Source organism: Cucurbita pepo, chromosome 1, assembly GCF_057944985.1.
Source record: "Cucurbita pepo subsp. pepo isolate OVF chromosome 1, ASM5794498v1, whole genome shotgun sequence".
Lineage (NCBI taxonomy): Eukaryota > Viridiplantae > Streptophyta > Magnoliopsida > Cucurbitales > Cucurbitaceae > Cucurbita > Cucurbita pepo.
In genome coordinates, this window is record NC_141798.1 from 310638 (window position 1) to 332431 (window position 21794).

At 36.2% G+C, this 21794-nt stretch overlaps 6 protein-coding genes and 1 pseudogene across 7 annotated transcripts; 6 read left to right on the top strand and 1 right to left on the bottom strand.

Moving 5' to 3' along the window:
• The first annotated feature begins 315 nt into the window (after positions 1 to 315).
• On the top strand, positions 316 to 6782 carry LOC111805488 (putative clathrin assembly protein At2g01600). Of its 2 annotated transcripts, none has more exons than XM_023690601.2 (15): positions 316 to 594; positions 729 to 798; positions 884 to 981; positions 1638 to 1776; positions 1886 to 2013; positions 3390 to 3482; positions 3617 to 3667; positions 4304 to 4369; positions 4453 to 4518; positions 4677 to 4757; positions 4856 to 4936; positions 5154 to 5330; positions 5461 to 5536; positions 5625 to 5749; positions 6109 to 6782. In XM_023690601.2, the coding sequence occupies exons 1-15, from the start codon at positions 505 to 507 to the stop codon at positions 6457 to 6459; spliced, it is 1692 nt and encodes a 563-aa protein (XP_023546369.1). In that variant the 5' UTR covers positions 316 to 504; the 3' UTR covers positions 6460 to 6782. The 2 variants fall into 2 exon arrangements, with proteins under 2 accessions (XP_023546369.1, XP_023546362.1); XM_023690594.2 differs by having other exon boundaries at positions 317 to 594; positions 5461 to 5539.
• On the top strand, positions 4190 to 4363 carry LOC111782852 (U2 spliceosomal RNA; annotated as a pseudogene).
• Positions 6783 to 7911: 1129 nt separating the features above from the next.
• LOC111787562 (cysteine-rich receptor-like protein kinase 43) lies at positions 7912 to 11273 on the top strand. The gene is made up of 6 exons (XM_087121625.1): positions 7912 to 8265; positions 8327 to 8466; positions 8963 to 9173; positions 9248 to 9482; positions 9576 to 9726; positions 10773 to 11273. Exons 1-6 carry the CDS (start codon positions 8199 to 8201, stop codon positions 11151 to 11153), a joined length of 1185 nt encoding a protein of 394 aa, XP_086977751.1. The 5' UTR covers positions 7912 to 8198; the 3' UTR covers positions 11154 to 11273.
• Positions 11274 to 12117: 844 nt separating this feature from the next.
• Positions 12118 to 13756, top strand: LOC111810260 (cell number regulator 2). Its single transcript, XM_023696918.2, has 4 exons — positions 12118 to 12273; positions 12447 to 12518; positions 13042 to 13254; positions 13665 to 13756. The coding sequence occupies exons 1-4, from the start codon at positions 12189 to 12191 to the stop codon at positions 13739 to 13741; spliced, it is 447 nt and encodes a 148-aa protein (XP_023552686.1). The 5' UTR covers positions 12118 to 12188; the 3' UTR covers positions 13742 to 13756.
• Positions 13757 to 14806: 1050 nt separating this feature from the next.
• LOC111790386 (cell number regulator 2) lies at positions 14807 to 16086 on the top strand. The gene is made up of 4 exons (XM_023671275.2): positions 14807 to 15034; positions 15207 to 15278; positions 15513 to 15725; positions 15816 to 16086. Exons 1-4 carry the CDS (start codon positions 14950 to 14952, stop codon positions 15890 to 15892), a joined length of 447 nt encoding a protein of 148 aa, XP_023527043.1. The 5' UTR covers positions 14807 to 14949; the 3' UTR covers positions 15893 to 16086.
• Positions 16087 to 17527: 1441 nt separating this feature from the next.
• Positions 17528 to 18901, top strand: LOC111790376 (cell number regulator 2-like). The gene is made up of 4 exons (XM_023671264.2): positions 17528 to 17747; positions 17907 to 17978; positions 18244 to 18456; positions 18794 to 18901. Exons 1-4 carry the CDS (start codon positions 17663 to 17665, stop codon positions 18868 to 18870), a joined length of 447 nt encoding a protein of 148 aa, XP_023527032.1. The 5' UTR covers positions 17528 to 17662; the 3' UTR covers positions 18871 to 18901.
• A 252-nt stretch (positions 18902 to 19153) lies between these two features.
• LOC111790348 (glucan endo-1,3-beta-glucosidase 3) lies at positions 19154 to 21694 on the bottom strand. The gene is made up of 4 exons (XM_023671227.2): positions 21367 to 21694; positions 19760 to 21013; positions 19660 to 19687; positions 19154 to 19565 (listed from the first exon to the last, which is right to left on the bottom strand). The coding sequence occupies exons 1-4, from the start codon at positions 21431 to 21433 to the stop codon at positions 19403 to 19405; spliced, it is 1512 nt and encodes a 503-aa protein (XP_023526995.2). The 5' UTR covers positions 21434 to 21694; the 3' UTR covers positions 19154 to 19402.
• Positions 21695 to 21794: the final 100 nt, after the last annotated feature.

The window sequence follows — 21794 nt, forward strand, 5'->3', positions numbered from 1 at the left end:
TGGAGATATATGATAGAGTTTAGGGGATGGAAGTATTAATATAAAATAATGTTTTTCAAAATAACATTTTTTTTTCTTTAATTATCCGTTCATAGAAAGACGGTTGATTTAATATTGATGGTTGAGAAAGAGCAACAGAGTCAAAGTCGACCATTTTTAATATAAACATATGAATACCCATCAAACTAATTATCATTATATTATATAAAAACAGAATAAAATAAAATAGAAAAATAATGACGGTGACACGTATGATATACCAAACCATGGGGCCAGAAAAACTGGAATTCGTTTTCTCCGAAATCAGAGCAAAATTCAGAAAAGGAAAAAAAAAAAAAAAAAAAAAGTAGGAAGAGTAAGGGCCATTATTCGATCCTTCCTCTCCGCACAATAAATCCTCTCGTTCTTCGTTGGATCATAGAGACGGAATCACAGAGTAATCAGAGAATTCAGGCCATCTCAACACGTAACACTGCTAATTTTTAGAGACAGTGCTTCAAGAATATGGCTACGCTTCAGACGTGGAGGAAAGCCTATGGCGCTCTCAAGGATTCTACCAAAGTCGGCCTTGCCCATGTCAACAGCGAGTACGCGGTATTCTCTCATTTTTCTTTTTTAGATTCTCTCCTCTCCTTTTCTTCTTTATTTTCGATTTTGTCGATCGGTGTTTGATCCGATTTCTGCGTTTTTGCCTTGTCTTATTCTGCGGGATTCTTGTCTGAGTTTAGGATTTGGATGTGGCAATAGTCAAATCTACCAACCACGTCGAGTGCCCGCCGAAAGAGAGACATCTCAGGAGTGAGTGATTGCTGTTGCTAGATCCGTTTTGTTTCTCTGATTCCAAATCTACTGTTTTAGTCTGATTTTCTGTTTGTGTTTTCAGAAATCTTGATTGCTACATCTGCAATTAGACCTCGCGCTGATGTTGCTTATTGCATTCATGCCCTCGCTCGACGCTTGTCCAAGACGCGCAATTGGACGGTACCAATTTTATTCACCTTGGTTGAATTTCTCTGTGGAATTTGTTATTCTTTCTGGCATTAGCCTCTTTTTATCTGGATGATAACTGTCGTATAAGAAACATGTGCGGTTTCGTTAGCTATCCTCTCTTTTGAATGGTTATGTTCCTGACGTAACTGGTTTTTCTTTAGTGCTCCTAATTATCTGCATTGGATTTGGTACTTGCATTATCTGCGTTGTTTTTCAACTTTGATACTCCACGATTGAAAACTGCGATATGTAATTTGTTTTTTCTGATTCTTAATATTACCATTTGAAAGGAAATGCGTATTTCTGTAATTTCTGGTGAATTTATATTTCTCCTGCTATGATAAATACAATACCATTTGGGTCTAACCCTTTATTAGTTGAAGTTTTTGTTTCTAATTTCTAGGGTCTCATCTATTTATGATAATGAAGTATGATCTGTGTGGCCTGAAGATTGAAATATTTCCTGATTCCCAAAACGAAATGTCTGTATCTCATAGTCATTTTGACAAATATGATATTGAATAATCCATGATTGTCAGTGGAATGAATGTCACAATATAATGCTCATCAGCTGACTCATTGTTTACTGTTTCTTTTGACTTCATTTCATTTTGCATCCACTATATAAGTTTCTTCATGTTTTACAGGTAGCTTTGAAAACATTGATCGTCATACATAGGACCTTGAGGGAGGGCGATCCAACATTTAGGGAAGAGCTTTTGAATTTTACACAAAGAGCCCGAATTATTCAACTGTCTAATTTTAAGGATGATTCAAGTCCTATCGGTAAAATTCTTTAGATCCTCTTCTCTTATTTTTCTGTGATTCATACAAATGATACACTAATAGTGTAATCAATAATAATAGATGACTGATACGTATATCCTTTTCATAGCTTGGGATTGCTCTGCATGGGTACGCACATATGCATTGTTTTTAGAGGAGCGACTCGAATGTTTCAGGATACTAAAGTATGACATTGAATCCGAACGCCTGCCAAGACCTGCCCAAGGTCAGGAGAAGGTATTGTATTGAAGAATTTTATTAATTCACCTGGCCTCCTTGCATGGTACATGTATGAGTGAGTTATAACATCTTTTTCAGGTTTATAATATGGAAGATGCATGCCCTTTTTGACTATCGGTAATAATAATGTGATTATAGTTTTCTTATTATAAACATCCCAATTAACCGTAGAGATTTTTTTTTTCTTTTTGTAAATTATGGATATGGTTGCCTCTACTGAGGTGGAAGCTTATTCAGTTGACTGGGGGTGAAGTTTATTAGCCTAATGACAATTTTTCATGATCTCTGGATGGTCAAGGGGACCTAGTAGAGTACTGAAATGCCTATTTTCACCCAAGTTAAATCGAATGGTTGAATCCTAATTTCTAGGTTATTATTGGTTAAATGCTGGCTCAACTCTTCCTGAAATGACACTCAGGTTTTACAACCTGCATTTTATACGATCCTTTGGATGGACTCTTTAAGAGAAATGAAGGCTTTTCTATGAACTTTCTATTTAGTATCAATACAAATTAAATTTGGTAAAGAATTCTTCCTTTTCCCTTAATCCTCAATCTCAATGGCATTGGTTTTGTCTCTATAATATGGTTTGGACGAGAACAATAATATAGTTTCATATGTATTAAAACAAACCAAAGAAATACATGGAAGAGTCAGCACTTTGGACTGTGTTTCGAGATATTCTTCTTTGGTGTTGTCACTGCAATGATTCATTCGGTGTAAATGTCAGGCTGATGACCTTCTTCACGTATTATTGGGTTGCCGGTTTGTTCAGTCCCTTTGGGCTAGGTGGTTGTCCACCTTTGGTCTAACTTTGCCTTTTCGTTAAGAGTTGCATTATTTTATGGCACGCCAATTTCTTTGCTATTTTGTGGGGGGTTTGGATTGAAAGAAATAATCAAACTTTTAGAGATTTGGAGCAATCTTGTGATGAGGTCTGAACGGTGGTTAGGTTTAATGTCTCTTCGTGGATATCAACCACTAGACCTTTTTGTAATTATGGTCTTGACTTGATATATATATATATATATATATATATATTTTTTTTTAGTCCATTTATATAGTTTTTAGGAAGTTCGTTTTGCATTTTTTTTTTTGTTGCCCAATTATACCGTCATTTTTCATTTTTCTCAACAAAAGCTTGATTTCTTACCCCCCACAAAAAAAAAAAAAAAAAAAAAAAAAAAAAAAAAAAAAAAAGAAACTATATAAGAATATGAGTTTGATAGTTATAGGGCACATTTGGAACATTTATTAAACATAATAAACATGTGTCATTATACATACAAAGATATGCATTTTGGAGTGGCTAAGGAGTGTCCTTAGTTCATAGATTCTTGAAATTCATTAGCCATGGTTCCTTTTGTTGGCAGGGCTACAGCAGAACCAGGGAACTGGACAGTGAAGAACTGTTGGAACATTTGCCTGCCTTGCAACAGCTTTTGTATCGTCTTATTGGCTGCAGGGTATCTTTTTGACACCTGTGAACCTCCAACTTTCATTTGATAATTAAATAAACTTTTTCAGAATATGGATTTTTTTTTAGAACTCTTTACTTTGACCTTCTAAGTACGAAAATTACCTGATGTTGAAATTACAGCCTGAAGGAGCAGCTATTGGGAATTATGTTATACAGTATGCCCTGGCACTGGTATGCTGAATTTCTTCTACTTATATCTCAGTTCCAGGATAATTTTTATTGTAGCAGAGAATATTATTAATGTTAATGTTTTCTCTATTATTATTATAGTTGTTATCATTATTTTTCATCTTTTCTGGGCCATATCCTCTTTTTCTTAGCTTCTTAGGTAGGCTTAGTATAGGTAATTAGACTTCCTTTCCTTTACCTGTCCACTTAACGTTCGATGGATAAGAAAAAATGCAAGGTCGTAATGGATTGAAATTTAAGAGTTATAAGAAAGATACATGCCTCCCCTCATCCTACTTAACGTTCAATGAACAGCTTTACTACTTTGTTGGGGTTGGGGGTGTCTTATTCACATGGTGAAATTTAAAAAAAAAAAAAACTTGGACATCTTTGATTTTGTTATTTGACCAGCCGCCCTCTGTTTCTCCATGTTTCATATGTAAGGACCAGGATAATGCTCTTTATGTGGGCAAAAGCCATTGTTCTTGTATGCCTGTATCCTCTGTTATGTGGGAAAGAGTTCTAAAATTCTCTCAGCCTTTTGGCTGAGATCAAGTGTAGTATCTGTTCTCAAAGTATACTTTTCATTAACATTGCTTTATTCCCAGTCTTGATAATGCCGTGACATGCTATTTTCAGGTATTGAAAGAGAGCTTTAAAATCTATTGTGCTATTAATGATGGAATTATAAATCTCGTTGACAAGGTAAGTATCTTAAGGAATCAAAACTTTAGGACTCAGATACATAGAGTGCATTGGTGACAGAAAAGTTATTCAATTTCCTACAGTTTTTTGAGATGCCAAGACATGAGGCTATCAAAGCCCTTGATATCTACAAAAGAGCTGGCCAACAGGTATTTCTGAACTCATTTTTGTTTCTAAATATTATAGTTATCTTTTGCAATGGTTTCTTGTTTTTGGTTGTTTTCCCTTCAAATGTCTCTCAACCTTATTTATATCAGACACCAACAGGTATTACGGGTTTATTTGTCTTGCCTTTTCCATGCTGCAGGCCGGAAGCCTATCAGATTTCTATGATATTTGCAAAGGGTTGGAACTTGCTAGGAATTTCCAGTTTCCTGTTTTAAGAGAAGTAATGATGATATTATAGCGATTTATGTTTCTTATCAAGTTTAAGCTTATAGTATGAACTTATACTTCCCTACTACATGCTTCGTTATCCACTTCCAGCCTCCGCAGTCATTTCTTAATACGATGGAAGAGTACATTCGGGAGGCACCACGAATGGTTACGGTACCAAATGAACCACTGGTTAGTATATTCTTGACCACTTTTCATACCAATAATTGGATTTATTTGTGAGAATTTGCTTTTAGGATCTATTTTCGTGTTTCTAATCTACTTTACAGGGTACCGTGACTTTCTTTTCTCTTTTATTGTCTGTTTGTGTCCTAGAGTATATTATTTATGTATATTAGAAATTTTCTGTTTCACAATGTTTAAATTTATATTTTCTCATCCTGGACAGTTGCAACTTACTTACAAGCCGGAAGATTCCCCTTCTGAAGATCCGAACTTACCCACTGATGAAACGGAGGCATCTCCTTCACATGATCTTTCTATTACTCCTGTTGATTCGGCTCCATTGCCACCTCCAGTACCAGCTCCTGCTCCTGAAAGGCATTTAGATACTGGAGATCTATTGGTATAGACATAATTTTTTTTTTTTTTTTTTTTTTTTTGGTAATAGATGATAAATGCTTTAATCCACCATCCTTTCCACCTTTTAAAATTACAACAAATAAATAAAGCTTTTTGCTTGGTGGTTTCTTCAGGGATTGAGTCTTGATACCACCGAAGTATCTGCGATTGAGGACAGAAATGCTTTGGCTTTAGCCATAGTTCCTTCTGGTGGTAAATTCTCAGTCTCTATTTCTAGTTGGGTTACTTGAGAAATTTCACTAACCACTTTTGTTAATGATCGCGAACCTAATATCAGATGCAGCAGCACCCACATTTCATTCCAATGGTGCACAGCCAAAGGATTTCGATCCTACTGGATGGGAGCTTGCCTTGGTCACCACTCCAAGTACTAACCTTTCATCAACTAATGAGAGACAACTGGTAGGCTTTAATGCGATTGTGAATTTCAAACCATTTCATTCTCCAGTGTAAAACTTCTAGCCATTATTACTTGAGAACAATTCTGGAATGGAACGAACATAGTTAGGGCCTTGATAAGAATCTTTTAGGGGTTTCCTTGAATTTTTGTCAGATGAGCAAGTCTTGGATTTAGCTAGTGGACATTTCTGAATTAGATTCTTTGAAGTTTAAGGGGATTATTAGGATCACGGGAATCCAGAGTTCTAAGGCATTAGGAATATAACTATTGTGTAGGTAAACGCTGGTGATATATTCTTCCATCAAATTGATAGATCTTTTTTTTTTTTTTTTTTTGTTGTTTTCATTCTATGATGTACCAGGCTGGTGGGCTGGACACACTCACTCTCGACAGTCTATATGATGAGGGTGCATATAGAGCTTCTCTACAGCCCGTGTATGGTAAGCCCGCACCAAATCCATTTGAGGTGCAAGATCCATTTGCATACTCAAATGCCATCGCTCCAGCTCCATCAGTTCAAATGGCGCCAATACCTCAGCAGCAGGCTAATCCCTTTGGTCCATACCAACCTACCTTTTCACAGCAACAATCATTTACGATGGATCCTACAAATCCTTTTGGTGATGCAGGTTTTGGAGCATTCTCTGCTCCTAACCACCATACTGTTCCTCCAAATGCTAACAATCCATTTGGAAGCACAGGCCTTCTGTAGAGAGCTCGTGGGGCTGTTTCCAACGTGTAATTTAGTCTACAGGTTTGGTTTTCCACCATATTTGGCGAGATGTAAAGGGTCGATTTTCTTGAAGCTGCAATGAATGGTTGTTTCTGGGGCGTGCGACATTTGTTTGGGTTGAAACTTCCAGTGAGTGTATAGTGAAGGGTGTAATACGTAGCAAATGAAATTCATGACAATTTCGAGTTAGCTGGAACTCTGTCGTTCTATTGTTTGGCTGATTTTGAGTGCATTGCGCATAGAATTCTACTAAAAAATTTATGCATACTTGTATAATTCATCAAGTCATCATATTTCAGATCCTTTCATTGTTCTTGCATTCTCTTTTTACATTTCACTGATCAACAGGAATTTAGGTTTACCTCAAGATGCCGTGCTGGCAGAATCCAGTGGAGGTTTACCTCAAGATGCCATGCAGGCAGAATCCAGTGGAGGGAGTCTATGTTCTCATCTTTATATTTAGAATGTAAATTTTTTCTTCCGTATTGGCCGAGATAACCTTTAGTTTCAGTCCCTTTTAGTACACATTTAGTCAAATTTGAATGGTGCCAATCGGAGCCTAAATTAAGTGTAACCGTGAATTACTTGCCGTATTGGATTAGCCTAATATTATCATTAATGGCAGCTCCAGCTCTCCTTTTCTTTTAATTATTTATCACATGTGAACGAATTTTTCCAAATTCAGATTGCCTTGTTTGTTTGATTTGATAACTGTTACTTTTCTTAAGTAATAAAATAAAGGTTTCAACTTTATGAAAAATTTATCCTGTTTTTATTTAGTTTAAAATTTTAGAGCAGTAGAAATAAGAAATAAGAAATAATGCATTTGGAAAGAGAAGCATGTTCTTTTTTAATAAAAAAAGAAGAACAAGAGACAATTATTGAATGCAATTTTGAAAAGTAGTCTCGACTTTTTTATCAACTAGGTTCGTCAGCAGATAAGAATGGAGTAAAAGACCAAAATTGAGGAAATAAATGGCTTGAAATTGCTCACTTATCTTGCGTTGACAAAACTATAAGTCTATCCTTCTCATTTCGAACGAGAAAGACCTTCACATTCTTAATCTACTGAAGAGCTAGACCGAAGTAGAAGACCAAAATTGAGGAAATCAATTGCTTGGAATTGCTCACTTATCTTGCGTTGACAAAACTATAAGCCTATCCTTCTCATTTTGAACGAGAAAGACCTTCACATTCTTAATCTACACTTTGAAACAAAAAATTAAAAGACAAGAGAAATGATATTACATGCATATTACCATTAATATTCCCTCCAAAGTAACAACTCCTTTACGTGTATACATGCATAATTAATATGAATTCTAACCGGACACATATACTTTATACTATTGTTTTAGATGCGTGTATAAAATATATAATTTCAACTCAAACGTTAGACGGCATTTAATAATGTTTGGGAAGAATGTGGAAAACTTTGGCGAGGCGAAGAAAAATCAAAACAAATTAATAACTTAAAAGAAGAGTTTGTCCGACAACACAAAAGGGTTTATGAGTGTTTGACTGTTTCTTGACTTAAAAGTTTTGTCATTTAATGTTCCCACCAGATGAACTGCCCTGCCCTTCCAGTTTTTCAGTGGTCAAGCAGTGAGTCAATTGGAAGATCAAAATTGAATTTTTGTTTGTTCCCCCCCTTCTCCAATCATCCCATTCTGCAACAACAGCAGCAACGCCATCCCTATTTGATGGCGTAGACGAGCATGGCCACGAAGTTCAAGAGTTTGTTGCAGAAACTCAAAACAACATTCCGATCGGGTTCCTCTAGAGGTAGCTCCAACAAATTCCCTTCTTTTCTGTATGTATGTATGTTTTGATAGCGTTGGATTAGACACCCAGGGCGCAGAGTATTTGGAGCAGATTGCAGCTAAGGAACAGAAGCTTATTCCCTTCCAAACCTTAGCTCAAGCTACCAACAATTTTCATCCAACTCACAAGCTCGGCGAAGGCGGCTTTGGCCCAGTTTACAAGGTTTCTTCCAAATCTACTCCCTCTCTCCAATCTTTTCTTTGCCACCGCTGTTTCTAATTTGTCTCCCAATTTTTTAACACCTTTTCTTCAGTAGGTGGAATCATTGCCATTTTGTATTTGCCGGTAGACAATTAGGAAGGATTTTGGAAGAGAAACTTTGTAGTGTGAGAGTGTGTTGAGGATGGTTGGGAGGGAGTCCCACATTGGTTACCTCCCAACATTGGTTAATTTAGAGTATGTTCCTGAGTTTATAAGTAAGAAATACATCTTCATTGATATGAAGTCTTTTGGTGAAATCCAAAGTAAAGCCACGAGAGTTTATGATCATGAACAATATCATACTATTGTGGAGAATCATAGTTCCTAAAGAGATTGGCATAAACAATATCGATCTTACTTCCGCTTCTGCTACAACAATTGAGTATCATAACATTTGATCGTGGCATCGGGGTAGAAAGGAAAAGTCTAAGTTTTTGTTACCAATTGTTTGTTGCAGGGAAAGTTAAAGGATGGAAGAGTTATTGCAGTTAAAAAGTTATCCCATCATTCAAAACAGGGAAGAAGAGAGTTTATGAGTGAGGCCAAGTTGTTGGGTGGTGTGCAGCACAGAAATGTGGTTGCTTTGTTGGGATACTGTGTTCATGGTTCTGAGAAGCTACTGGTTTACGAGTACGTCTCCAATGAGAGCCTTGACAAGCTTCTCTTCAGTAAGTACTGCTCACAACTTCTCCTAACAACTGTCAACCCATTTTCATTTCACTTACTCACTCTATGTTCTCAGAATCCAGCAGACGTGGAGAGCTTCATTGGAAGAGGAGGTACGACATTATCGCTGGCATAGCACGAGGCTTGCAATATCTTCACGTAGATTCACACAATCTCATTGTCCATCGTGATATTAAAGCTAGTAATATTTTGTTGGACGATAACTGGGTCCCTAAGATTGCTGATTTTGGAATGGCCCGTCTCTTCCCCGATGATCAAACTTATGTCAATACTCGTATTGCTGGTACAAAGTAAGTTTGTTTGGAAACCAATCAAATTTTTTAATCCCAACTGGTGGGCTCTACTCATTTTTTATTTTTTCTTTCTGTGCATGAACACAATAGTGGATATATAGCTCCTGAATATTTAATGCAAGGTCGTCTATCAGCAAAGGTAGATGTTTTTAGCTTTGGTGTTTTGGTCCTCGAACTCATCAGTGGCCAGCGTAACTCGTCATTTGGCTCATATTTCGAAGCGGAAAACCTAACTGATTGGGTAAGGTTTTCATGGCGTTGGTTGATTATAATAAAGATCAACGCAAGTACTCAAATTCTAGACGTAGAATCTACTGATTGGGTAATATATTTCAACTGCCACAGTTACTCATTTAGAGTATTCAGAACACGACCGTGAGTGAGCTGTGTAGTTTACATTTTGAGCTTAGTTTAGTGAATTATTGTAATGGTCCAAGCCCACCGCTAGCATATATTGTTCGTTTTCATCCGTTACGTATCATCATCAGTCTCATAGTTATTGTGAGATCCCACGTCAGTTGGAGAGAAGAATGAAGCATTCCTTATAAAGGTGTGGAAACCTCTCTCTGTGAGACATGTTTTAAAACCGTGAGGCTGGTGGCCATATGTAACGGACCAAAGCGGACAATATCTACTAGGGGTGAGCTTAGGCGGTTGCAAATGGTATCAAAGTCAGACACCAAGCGGTGTGCCGGCGAAGACACTGGCACCCAAGGGGCGTGGATTGTGAGATCTCACCTCGGTTGGAGAGAAGAATGAAGGAAACCTCTCCCCAGTAGACGCTTTAAAATTGTAAGACTGACAGCGATACGTAACGAGTCAAAGTAGACAATGTCTACTAGTGGTGGCTTTGAGCAGTTGCAAATGGTATCAGAGCTAGGCACCAGTCAGTGTGCCGGCGAGGACGCTGGTTTCCAAGGGGGTGGATTGTGAGATCCCACATCTGTTGGAGAGAGGAATGAAACATTTTTTATAAGGGTGTAGAAACCTTTACGACGCTTTAAAATTGTAAGGCGGACGGCTATACATAATGGGCCAAAACGAATAATATCTGGGAGCAGTGGAGCTTAGGGACTTAGTTTAAAGCATGTAAGTGAAGTATATACCATAGGAATGTAAGCCAAACAACTCCAAAAGAACTTGGTCGCACTAATGTGAAATAAGCATTTGAAATATGGTGGGTGGCTTGCATCGTTCTCGAACGACTGAAGGCCAAAGAAAAGAGGGCTGTTTGAAGCAAAACCTTTTATTGTGCATGGTCTTACTTAGACGTGAATTTTGGTGTAGGCTTACAAGCTATATAAGAAGGGCAGGAGTTTGGAGATGATGGACCCAACATTAGCATCCTCAGCTGTTCCTGACCAAGTGGCAATGTGCATTCAGATTGGATTACTTTGCACACAAGGTGATCCAAAACTACGGCCGACCATGTCACGTGTGGTTTTGCTCCTCTCAAAGAGACCTGGTACTTTGGAGGAACCAACGAGACCAAGAATACTCCGTCCTCGACATACAAAATCTGCATTCGCCTCCGATGTTGGAACTTCTGGCGTATCTTATTCCTCGGCTTTGACCACCAATACTGTAAGCGCGACCGAAATTAATTCTCGTGCTTCTTCAGTTAGTCGAGGACACGATACTCGGGGGAAACGCCCCGTGGAAGGATAAGGCCTCTTCTACTAGGATCATTCTTTTTGTATACCACTTTTGTATTACAAAGTACACGTTGAGGTGGAAAGATTTTGGTGAGTGTAGTTGGATCGATTCAATTCAATTTCTTATTATTTATTCTTTGAACCCGATCACATAACATGTGTCCCTATGTTAAAATTTAAAATAAAAAAAATGGTGAATCTCAATATTGTCAAATAACAATTGAATAAAAAAAGACGACTGAACTCAAAAACAAAAAAGTCCAAAAACTTATTATATGACAGAATCTATAACAATTCAAGCTCACCGCGAGTAGATATTATCCGTTTTGACCCGTTATGTATCATCGTCAACCTCACGATTTTCATTTAGAAAATCAATAAGTTGATGATTAGATAAGTTGAGAAAGATCAAGTGGTCAAAAATCAATAAATTAAGATTGATCAAAGAAGATTAACAAATTACAAATTGATCGAAGAAGATCAACAAGCGTAAAGTTAAAAGCTCAACCTCAAAATTAAACATCTCGACGTTGGAGTCACGCACATGTTTAAAAAGAAAAAAAAAAGATTATATCAATACAAGTAGTGGCTAAACGTTGAATTTGTATAGAAAAATATATGAGGTTGAATTTATATATAAAAATGTATGGAAATCCCGAAGAGCACGTGAAGGAAGTGATAGGATGATGGCTGGGACTATCCAACCACCACCACCAATTCACATCTACCTACCTACCACTAGACCCGGTTCAATAATTTTAAGTAAAGTGATCATGCCGTATTTGTTGAAAAAATCTATATTAGTTTGTGGGGATAGTTTGTACGGACCACACATACAAACTTATCTAAAACTACATTATTGAAACAACTGGATTGACTTAGACTTAGTCGTCTTTTGACTTTTCAAAATCTTAACACCAAAACAAGACATCGACTTAGACTTTTCAAAAACTTGGTTGCATGAAAAAACTATAAATTGGAGTACAGAAGAAGTCCACAACCCACAACTCGAAGCCACATTTGTTAGAGTTATTTGAAGGATAAGAAAATGTCCCGCGGTACTCCGATGAACGCAGCAAACAGAACGCCATGGTCCACCGGCCTCTGTGACTGCTTCGACGACATGGGATCATGTAACTTTATTCTCCTTCTCCATCTCAGTTGTTATTTTTTTTTTAATGGTTTTAAATTATTATTTATGTAATATTTTATCATTATTATATTCATAATTAAGATTTATAAATTTATTTAATTGAAAATTTTATATCTTAACTAATTGAGTTATATTTATGAATTTAATTTACAGGTTGCTGTACGTTTTGGTGTCCATGCGTGCCTTTCGGGCAAGCCGCGGAGATTATAGATGAAGGATCAACTTGTAAGCTTCATTCCATCCATGGCTAACCTAACATTGTACTAAACCTAATATTTAGCCAAAGAAAACAAAAAGTCTAACATCTATAGGGAGAAGTTTCTACATCCCATGTGATCTCACAATCCACCCCACTTGGAGGTCCAGCGTCTTCGTTGACACATGGCTCAATGTATGGATCTCATATTATTTATAACAGTTGAAGCCCACCGCTAGTTAATATTGTCATTTTTCCCAGTTTTACTCTAATATAAAATTTAAGAAGTGAGTCTAATATAAAATTCTCATAATAGTTCAATTTCTATTCCTACCAAACCGATCCGTTCGGTTCGATTCTGGATCGGATCCAAAACTAGGGAAACCGAACCGAGTATTCGGTAGCAATAATATTGCAAGAAGTGGGCCTAAAATTGATTGAAAGTATTCATTAAAGAAGAGATTATTTCCAAGATAGCAGCAATGATTGGAGGCACTTAGTGTTGAACTGAAAATGACAGAACAGTTTATATGTTTATGGTTGTGGATGCAGCCTGTTTAGGTCAAGCATCGATTTTCACTGTGATTTCTTGCTTTACGCCCTGCATATGCCTTTATACATGCCATTATCGTTCTCGACTGAGGGCAAAGTATGAGCTTCAACAAACTCCCTGCAACGATTGCTGTGTTCATTTTTGGTGTTTGGGTTGTGCAATGTGTCAAGAGTACCGTGAGCTCAAGAATCGTGGTTTCGACATGCATATCGGTATTCTCAATCTCTTCAACTTTCAAAAAACTTCAAAAACACCTTTAAACTTTTTATTAAGGTTCAATAATACTCTTACCGTATGTATAGACGAAATCATTCGTTCTACATTTTTTTTCATGAACTTTCAAAAGTAACATTAATATTTTTAAACTTTTAGAAAAAAAAAAATTAAAAATTTGAAGAACTTTAAGTATGGTATTAACCCATTCAAACTTTTTTTTTTAAAAGTTCAACAGTATTAATGAAACTTTTTAGAGTTAATATATTTTTGAAACAAAGTATTAACCATTTTCCTCTAAAACTTACCTTAGGTATATTTTTTTTAATTTTTTTTAAAATTTTAAGAGTATTTTTATTACTTTAACCTTGTATCTTATAAAAACGATAATAGTGAACGTTGTGCTCAGGTTGGCAAGGAAACGTGCAGAAACAAAATAAGGGATTAGAGATCCCGCCTATGGTGGAAGGACAAATGAAACGTTAGAAGTTTGAAAGACTTGGGAAGGAGCAATAAGAATGGTGGTATCCTCTTTGCATTTAGTTGTTTGCATATCTTTATTGGGTTGGTTTGTTCAGGTCAAATTTTAATGCAGTATGTAAGTAGGAATGCCATTGTTTGGATTGAATTTCGGGTTCATTTAAGACCAATAATATTAATGTTCGAGTAACTCATTTTGTAAAATATATGGCCCCAATATCACGTTTAATAATATATATATATATAGAAAACTGTATGGCCCAAATTATAATCTATGATCCAAATATGGCGTTGAATTTGTGATAGAAAAATTATGGAAACCCCCAAAAGAGCATGTGAAGGAAGTGATAGGGTTGATGTCATGTCCAGTGACTTTCCAACCACCACCACTTCACATTTATTTTTCTCTGGCGGCCCCTCCCCTCCGAGTAAGTTTAGGTTAACTCATTTCTTACCAATTTTCATACCAAATATAAAACAACATGTATGACACTCAAAAGTGTGAGTTGGGATGAAGGTTTTATCTTCATTGATATCCACAACGTTTAAATAGGATACAAGATACCAATTAATACCTACAAATAACGAAAATATAAACTAACTAAATCTTGATAATAAAATAAAATATACTACTAATCAAATTTAACTGATATCTAAGTATATTTCCTAACTAATCATATATTACATAACTAATTTAAACTATACATAAGTTGCTCTGACAGACCATGTCGCAAACGATTCTAAAAAGACTCGTGTTAGCATACAAGTAAGAACAAAATATATTGAAAGAATCTGGGTTGGTTTATGGAGATAGTTTTCATAGTAAATAACATGAGTATGTCGTGTTCGATGAATCCAAATTACGAAGGTTGAGTATGGGATATTACAATTTAAAAAATTAAAAAAAAAAAAAAAAAAAAATTCTCCCAAAGTTTGCATCGTATAAGGTAAGGATTCTTAAATGGACCAAACATTTGAAAAGAAACCCAACTCAAGCAAGACATTGACTTACACTTCCCAAAAATCTTATCCTCGTTGGCTTTTTAAAACCTTACCGCCGAAGCATGACTTTGACTTAAGAGTTACCAAAAAAAAATGTTCACTTTTCAAAAACTTTGTTATAAGAAACATCAATAAATTGGAGAACAGAAGAACTCCACAACCCAGAATTGGAAACCAAATTTGGTTGGCTTAATTATTTGAAGGAAAACAAGATGTCCGGCGGTATTCCGGTGAATGCAGGCAACGGAACCCCATGGTCCACCGGCCTCTGTGACTGCTTCGACGACATGAGATCATGTAACTTCATTCTCCTTCTCCATCTCTATTACTTACAATCATAAAATCATTTTCAAAAATAATTTACTCCTTTTTGTTTATGTTTATCCTTTTAAATTATTATTTATCTAATATTTTTTCAAAAATTTTATATCTCAACCAATTCAATTATATTTATGAATTTAATTTACAGGTTGTTGTACGTTATGGTGTCCATGCGCGTCTTTCGGAAAAGCTGCCGAGATCATAGATGAAGGATCAAGTTGTAAGCTTCATTTCATCTAATGCTAAATTACGTCTAAAGAGATTTTATCAAATTATAAATATGAAAATCAAGGTTTAATATAAAACTTCCATAAATAGTTCGATTTTCATTTGGATTCGATTCTCGATTGGGTCCAAAACTAAGGAAACCGAACTGAGTATTCCATCGTAATAGTATTATTACAAGAAGTGGGTCTAATATTAAGTGTTTATATGTTTATGGTTGTGAATGCAGCCTGTTTGGGTCAGGCATTGCTTTTCAGTGTGATAGCTTGCTTTACGCCCTGCATATTCCTTTATACTTGCTATTATCGTTCCCGACTGAGGGCAAAGTATCAGCTTCAAGAAACCCCCTGCAACGATTGCTGTGTTCACTTTTGGTGTTTGAGTTGTGCAATGTGTCAAGAGCATCGTGAGCTCAAGAATCGTGGTTTAGACCCCCATATCGGTAATCTCAATCTCTTCAACTTTTTTTAACTTTATTTTATTGCTTTAGCCTATATCTTATAAAGGCGATGATATTGATCGTCATGCTCAGGTTGGCAAGGAAACATGCAGAAACAAAATTATGGTATAGAGATCCCGCCCGTGGTCGAAGGACAAATGAGACGTTGAAGTTTGAAAGACTTAAAAAGAGTCTTATGAAAGGGAAGGAATAAGAATGGTTGTTTCCCCTCTACATTTCTATGTTGGAATCTTTATATTGAGTTTCTCTTTTCTACCATTCGTATGTTCAGGTCAAGTTTTAATGTAATATGGATGTCATGGTTTGGATAGAATTTCGAGTTCAATTAAGACCAATTCTACTACATCATCTTCAAACTTTTAAATTTTTTAGTTCAAATTCTACCGTGCATGATGATAATAGTTACACAATAAGTCGCAAGTAATCATTAGATTTTTCTCTCTACAAAATCCAAATTATGAACCTTGATCAAACTCGAACGAATATATAGCCACATTAACCGACTTATCCCCATCTGTCGACCCTTGGTAGTGAACAACCTAAACTTACCACTAGCCGATATTGTCCGCTTTGACCCATTATATATTATCGTTAGTCTCACGATTTTAAAACGTGTATGCTAAGGAGAGGTTTCCGAACTCTTATAAAGAAAGTAAGATCTACCTATCTTTCAAGATCGGTAAAATATTTTGTAAAACTTGAAAATTGAAATCTCTCGAAAGATTAGTAAGAACTTAAAACATAAATGAATGGAGTCTTCAAAAAGATTAAGAAACTATAGTCCAATTCCAAAAAATCAATAAATTGATGATCAGTTCAAAAAAATCAACCAGTTAAAAATCGATCTAGAAAGATCAACAAATCAAAATTACTTGAAGAAAATTATCGAGGATAAATTAAAAGTTTAAGTTAAAAAATATCCATTTCTGTCATCGAAGGATAAGGAACGTTCAGATCCCGCGAGAGAATCGAAAAGTAAAAAAAAAATATATATATATATAATAAAGTTTTTATTATATCAAATTAAAGAATTTGTAACAGCATTAAATCATATTAAAAAAAAAATTGTATTATTTTTTTTCTGTAAGAGCAAATGAAGAAAGTGACAGGGTGGATGTGACACTCAATGAATGCCAACGCCAATCGAGTACAATTTAGCCCATTTTTGAATAGGATGATTGTGACTATTCAACAACCCCTCTATTCACATCTACCCCTCTCATTCAACACTAAAACCAAACATTTTTATAAAAAAATTTAAATATTTTCCTACTAAAATTAATAAATGATAGGTAAAAGACAAATATATATACTGAGATAGTTACCCATACACTTTTGCCATTATTAATAATTCTCTCATTTTCTATAAGATTCCGCTCCTGTGCTTTTGGTAGGCTTGCACTTGTTAACATTTAACATGTGTCCCCTTCATATATATTTATCAACGAGTTCCACGATTTTTTTATCTTTCGATTCAAATTTTATGTCTATTTTAGTTATCTTATTGTGTATAGACGTTAAATCATAGTTGGAGTAATTCATTAATTGGTTTTACATGAATGATTTCTTAAAAAATCTAAATTGAAAGAATCTGTGTTAGTTAGTAGGTGATAGTTTTTACAGTGAAGAAAGGACTAGGTATGGATGGAGATATTTTTAAAAGAAATAAGTCTCGGAAAGCTTGCATCAATATAACATAGGAAAGATAAGGACTCTTATATGGACCACACATACAAACATTATCTAAAACAACATTATTGTTAAAACCCAACCCAAACAAAACATCAACAAAATTTTGTCCACCTTAACTTTTTAAAAAATATGTTGTAAGAAAAAAAAACAATAAATTGGAGGACAGAAGAACTCCACAACCCAGAATTCGAAGGCAAATTTGGTAGGCTTATTTGAAGGAGAAGAAGATGTCCGGCGGTATTCCAGTGAATGCAGGCAACGGAATGCAATGGTCCACTGGCCTCTGTGACTGCTTCGACGACATTGGATCATGTAAATTCGTTCTCCTTCTCCATCTTTATTAATTACAATCATTCTTATTCTCTCCTCTTTCATCTCATTATTTATGTAATATTTTCTCATTCTTATATTTAATAATTAGAATTTTTATATTTCAACGAGTTGAATTATATTTATGAATTTAATTGACAGGTTGTTGTACGATTTGGTGTCCATGTGTGCCTTTCGGGAGAGCGGCCGAGATTATTGATGAAGGATCAAGTTGTAAGCTTCATTACATCCATTTGTTAAACTACGTCTGATATTTAGCCGAACAGATTTTATCAAACTATAAATATGAAAATCAAAATGGGTCTAATATAAAACTCTCATAAATAGTTCGATTTTCATTTCTACCGAACCGATCCGTTCGATTCAATTCTCGATTGGGTCGAAAATTAGGGAAACCGAACTGACTATAACCTAGTAATAGTATTACAAGAAGTGGGTCTAATATTAAGTGCTTATATGTTTATGGGTGTGTGTGCAGCTTGTTTGGGTCAGGCATCGATTTTCACTGTGATAGCTTGCTTAACGCCCTGTATATGCCTTTATACTTGCTACTATCGTTCTCGATTGAGGGCAAAGTATCAACTTCAAGAAACTCCTTGCAACGATTGTTGTGTTCACTTTTGTTGTCTGGGCTGTGCAATGTGTCAAGAGTATCGTGAGCTCAAGAATCGTGGTTTCGACATGCATATTGGTAATCTCAATCTCTTCAACTTTCAAAAGTGTTTCAAATTTTAAGCTAAAAAATACTCTCATGGTTAGTACACACGTTACTTCCTCGTTTAAAAAATACTGCTGAACCTTCTAAAATAATATTAATATTTTTAAACTTAAAAAAGAATTAAAAGTTTTGAGATAATCTTATTAAAAGGGTATTTTTAAATTTTGAGGATGTTTGAACCATTTCCAAAGGTAATGTTAAGTATACTATTAAAAATTTAAAAATATCGTTGGAACTTTTGAAAGTTTAAAGATATTTTCATTAATTTAGTCTATGTTACGAAAATGATGATATTAAACATTGTGCTCAGGTTGGCAAGGAAACATGCAGAAACAAAACCAAGGATTAGAGATCCCGCCCGTGGTCGAAGGACAAATGAAACGTTGAAGCTTGAAAGACTTTTAAAAAAAAAAAAGAATGGTTGTTTCCTGTTTGCATTTCGTTGTCTGCGTCTTTTTATTGAGTTCCTCTTTTCTAGTGTGTTGGTTTGTGCATGTCAAGTTTCAATGCAGTATGTAAGTTCAGATGTCAATTGTTTGGATTGAATTTCCAGTTCATTTAAGACCAATAAATAATACCAATGTTCGAGTATGTGATTGAGAAACTCTAGATGTCATCTTCAAACTTTTAAATTTTCTAGTTCAATTTCTTCGGGGCATAACGACGATAGTTACACAATAAGTCACAAATAATCATTAGATTTTTCTCTCTATAAAATCCAAATTATGAACACTCATCGAACTCGAACTAATATATAGCCACATTAACCGACCGATCCCCACCTGTCGACCCTTGGCAATACAAAACTGGTTAAATATGCTACAATAGCATGGAAGCCAAGGGAAGCAGCAGTTTGACGATCCCAAACTGTGATGGAGATCATGCATGAATACAAATACACAAATGCTAGCAAGCAGCATCACAAGAACGCCAAAGTCATTAATAAAACACAAAGGATGGTTGAACTTGTGTAAGGGATGGTACCATGGAGATGCTTTGGAAGGCAGCCACCAGCTGAATCAGAAGAATTTGAGGATGGAGCCAGAGATGTGCTGTTTACTAAAGTGCCATTACTTCCACTACTGCATTGGACAAAAATACGAGGACACAACAGTCAGGAAGAGTAGTCACAGACATAGTTCGGTATATAGATATTTAAGAGTCGTTCGCGGTTACCTTCCTGGAAATATACACGTACCGTGACCTGCAACAAGAAACATCAAACCGAACATTAGCAACCATATCAAATCATTAGCAATCATTCAAGATTTCATACTTGGGTTTGTGGTGGTGATGATAGCCACTCCTTTAAAATCACAGGTCCCTGGAGACTTGGCCATTTTCTGGTAATAAGCATTGAAAGCATAGGTTGAATGGGCTATAACATTATCTGGTTGATAACATGCCTGCCCCTGCAACAGCGGGGAACAATCGACTTTCCCCGGTCCACACGCCCAATCCAGTGCTGCTTGCAGCAGCCTACGATCAGCACCGTCTCGTGCAACACAGAACGTTTGGTTTGTGGTATCGTTTGCCAAAACAGCACCAGCACCAGTCAAGTGCAAGGTATAAACTGGCATTCCATTAGAATTGAAGAGACCCCAATTCTTTTCTGAGACTGAACCAGGTCTTAAATCCTCATTGTAGAGCTCATATATGTAGGTACTAACAGGAACACCCGGATGCTTAGGCGTTCCAGTGTTGTTAAGAACATGTCTAATTAAGTTGCTATTGTAAGTGTTAGCATTATCCAAAGTTGCATCTGGCTCCGATGCATCGCCCTTGGATGGCCAGCCTGACTCCGTAACAACGACTCGTATGTTCGTGAAGTTTAAATCAGACATTGCGAAATAGGCAGCATCAACAACCGCATCAAAGACATTAGTATAGTGCAATAGGGTATTGGCGTCAACAGCCTCCTTGGTTGGAGGGAGGGGCCGGAAAAGTGCATAGTCTAGAGGAATCACACCATTTGATTGCATGTAATCATAATAAGGATAAACATTAAGCATGAGATAAGAGCCAGTGGACTGCAAGAATTGAAGTAGAGGAACCATGACAGGGTCCCATGAACGGTTAAAGAAGGCCTGTGATGGAGGGAAGGAGTCAAGAATAATGGAAGAAGAATGCGGGGTAGAAACTTTGATTTGGCGATCCAGATTGGATGCAAGGAGAGCAGAGTGAATGAATTTGAGAGCCGAGACAAGGATTGGGGCAGCATTTGGAAGAGTGGTAAGAACATCAGAGCCAATGGCTATGCCTGTGATGTTGGTGGCAGGAACATGGGCAATGACATTCCGAGCAACCCAGTTGGCTGCAGTCGCATTGGATTGGCCAATTCCAAGAAGTTGGTCATTGGGTACAGAAACAATGACTTGAATGCCTGTGTTGGCAAGAGCAAGAAGCATAGCCCGGTCGGCATCATATAACCTGAGATGTCTAATATTTTGAGCTTTGAGAAGTGCAACTACCTGAGTGGGGTTGGGCATATCAGAAAGATCCATACCAAGGTTTACACCAATGAACGCATCTGCAATTATATAAAGAAAACAATATAATTTCAAACACACAAAACAGGATTTGATGTTCCCCATATTTTGATGTTCTTAGCTAATCTGAGTAAGGAAAGCGCCCTCCCATCAAGTTCTTTTAATACCCATTACACACCACATGCTACATTTTTAACCAGGAAACTAATTCCAATAGATGTTAAAAAGCTTTGCAGTAAAATGGAGGGAAACCCACAAAAGACAGAGTGAAAAAACACAAATTACAGCAAAATCTAACAAGAAACCCCAAAAGAAAAGCTTAAAAAAGGAGGGAAAAGCATAAGATTGATAGAATGGGAAGAACAGGATTAGATAAGAAGGAAGAAGGGGTCACCTTGATCAGCAGAAACAGCAGAAACAGCAGAAACGGCGAGAAGGAAAAAGAGCAAAATCATAGCCATAGAATAAAGGAAAACAAAACCCTCAAAGATTGAAAAAAATGCTGTGTAGCAAAAACCCCAGAACCCGCATAAATTCAAAATCTATGTCGGACCCCGAAAGGAGAAGAATCCCGAAGAACAAAGAACAAAAAAAAGGAGCAAATTTTGAAGAGGGAGAATAAAAAAGGGGGAATATCTGTGGTGTGTTGAGAGAGTGGTGCAGAGATATGTCAGAGATCCAAGGGTGGAGATTTGATGAGGGTTCAGTGTAATCCTTGATGGTTACCATGGAGGATTATATTGGAGATGTGTGGATATAAAGAAAAAATGATAAATAATTTTATTTTTCTTAATTTTGTTGAGTGCTGAGTGTGCTGTGATT

Bases quoted from the DNA above. Each gene is read 5' to 3' on its own strand.
- LOC111805488 (XM_023690594.2), top strand. From the start codon at position 505: ATGGCTACGCTTCAGACGTGGAGGAAAGCCTATGGCGCTCTCAAGGAT. The intron at 4,370-4,452 runs GTAAGTATCTTA...AATTTCCTACAG, and splicing joins TTATAAATCTCGTTGACAAG to TTTTTTGAGATGCCAAGACA. The intron at 5,540-5,624 runs GTAAATTCTCAG...ACCTAATATCAG, and splicing joins AGCCATAGTTCCTTCTGGTG to ATGCAGCAGCACCCACATTT.
- LOC111787562 (XM_087121625.1), top strand. From the start codon at position 8,199: ATGGCCACGAAGTTCAAGAGTTTGTTGCAGAAACTCAAAACAACATTC. The intron at 9,483-9,575 runs GTAAGTTTGTTT...TGAACACAATAG, and splicing joins ACTCGTATTGCTGGTACAAA to TGGATATATAGCTCCTGAAT. The intron at 9,727-10,772 runs GTAAGGTTTTCA...ATTTTGGTGTAG, and splicing joins CGGAAAACCTAACTGATTGG to GCTTACAAGCTATATAAGAA.
- LOC111810260 (XM_023696918.2), top strand. From the start codon at position 12,189: ATGTCCCGCGGTACTCCGATGAACGCAGCAAACAGAACGCCATGGTCC. The intron at 12,519-13,041 runs GTAAGCTTCATT...TTGTGGATGCAG, and splicing joins TATAGATGAAGGATCAACTT to CCTGTTTAGGTCAAGCATCG. The intron at 13,255-13,664 runs GTATTCTCAATC...CGTTGTGCTCAG, and splicing joins TGGTTTCGACATGCATATCG to GTTGGCAAGGAAACGTGCAG.
- LOC111790386 (XM_023671275.2), top strand. From the start codon at position 14,950: ATGTCCGGCGGTATTCCGGTGAATGCAGGCAACGGAACCCCATGGTCC. The intron at 15,035-15,206 runs GTAACTTCATTC...TTTAATTTACAG, and splicing joins CTTCGACGACATGAGATCAT to GTTGTTGTACGTTATGGTGT. The intron at 15,726-15,815 runs GTAATCTCAATC...CGTCATGCTCAG, and splicing joins TGGTTTAGACCCCCATATCG to GTTGGCAAGGAAACATGCAG.
- LOC111790376 (XM_023671264.2), top strand. From the start codon at position 17,663: ATGTCCGGCGGTATTCCAGTGAATGCAGGCAACGGAATGCAATGGTCC. The intron at 17,748-17,906 runs GTAAATTCGTTC...TTTAATTGACAG, and splicing joins CTTCGACGACATTGGATCAT to GTTGTTGTACGATTTGGTGT. The intron at 18,457-18,793 runs GTAATCTCAATC...CATTGTGCTCAG, and splicing joins TGGTTTCGACATGCATATTG to GTTGGCAAGGAAACATGCAG.
- LOC111790348 (XM_023671227.2), bottom strand. From the start codon at position 21,433: ATGGCTATGATTTTGCTCTTTTTCCTTCTCGCCGTTTCTGCTGTTTCT. The intron at 21,014-21,366 runs GTGACCCCTTCT...ATATAATTGCAG, and splicing joins TGCTGTTTCTGCTGATCAAG to ATGCGTTCATTGGTGTAAAC. The intron at 19,566-19,659 runs GTAACCGCGAAC...TGTCCAATGCAG, and splicing joins ACGTGTATATTTCCAGGAAG to TAGTGGAAGTAATGGCACTT.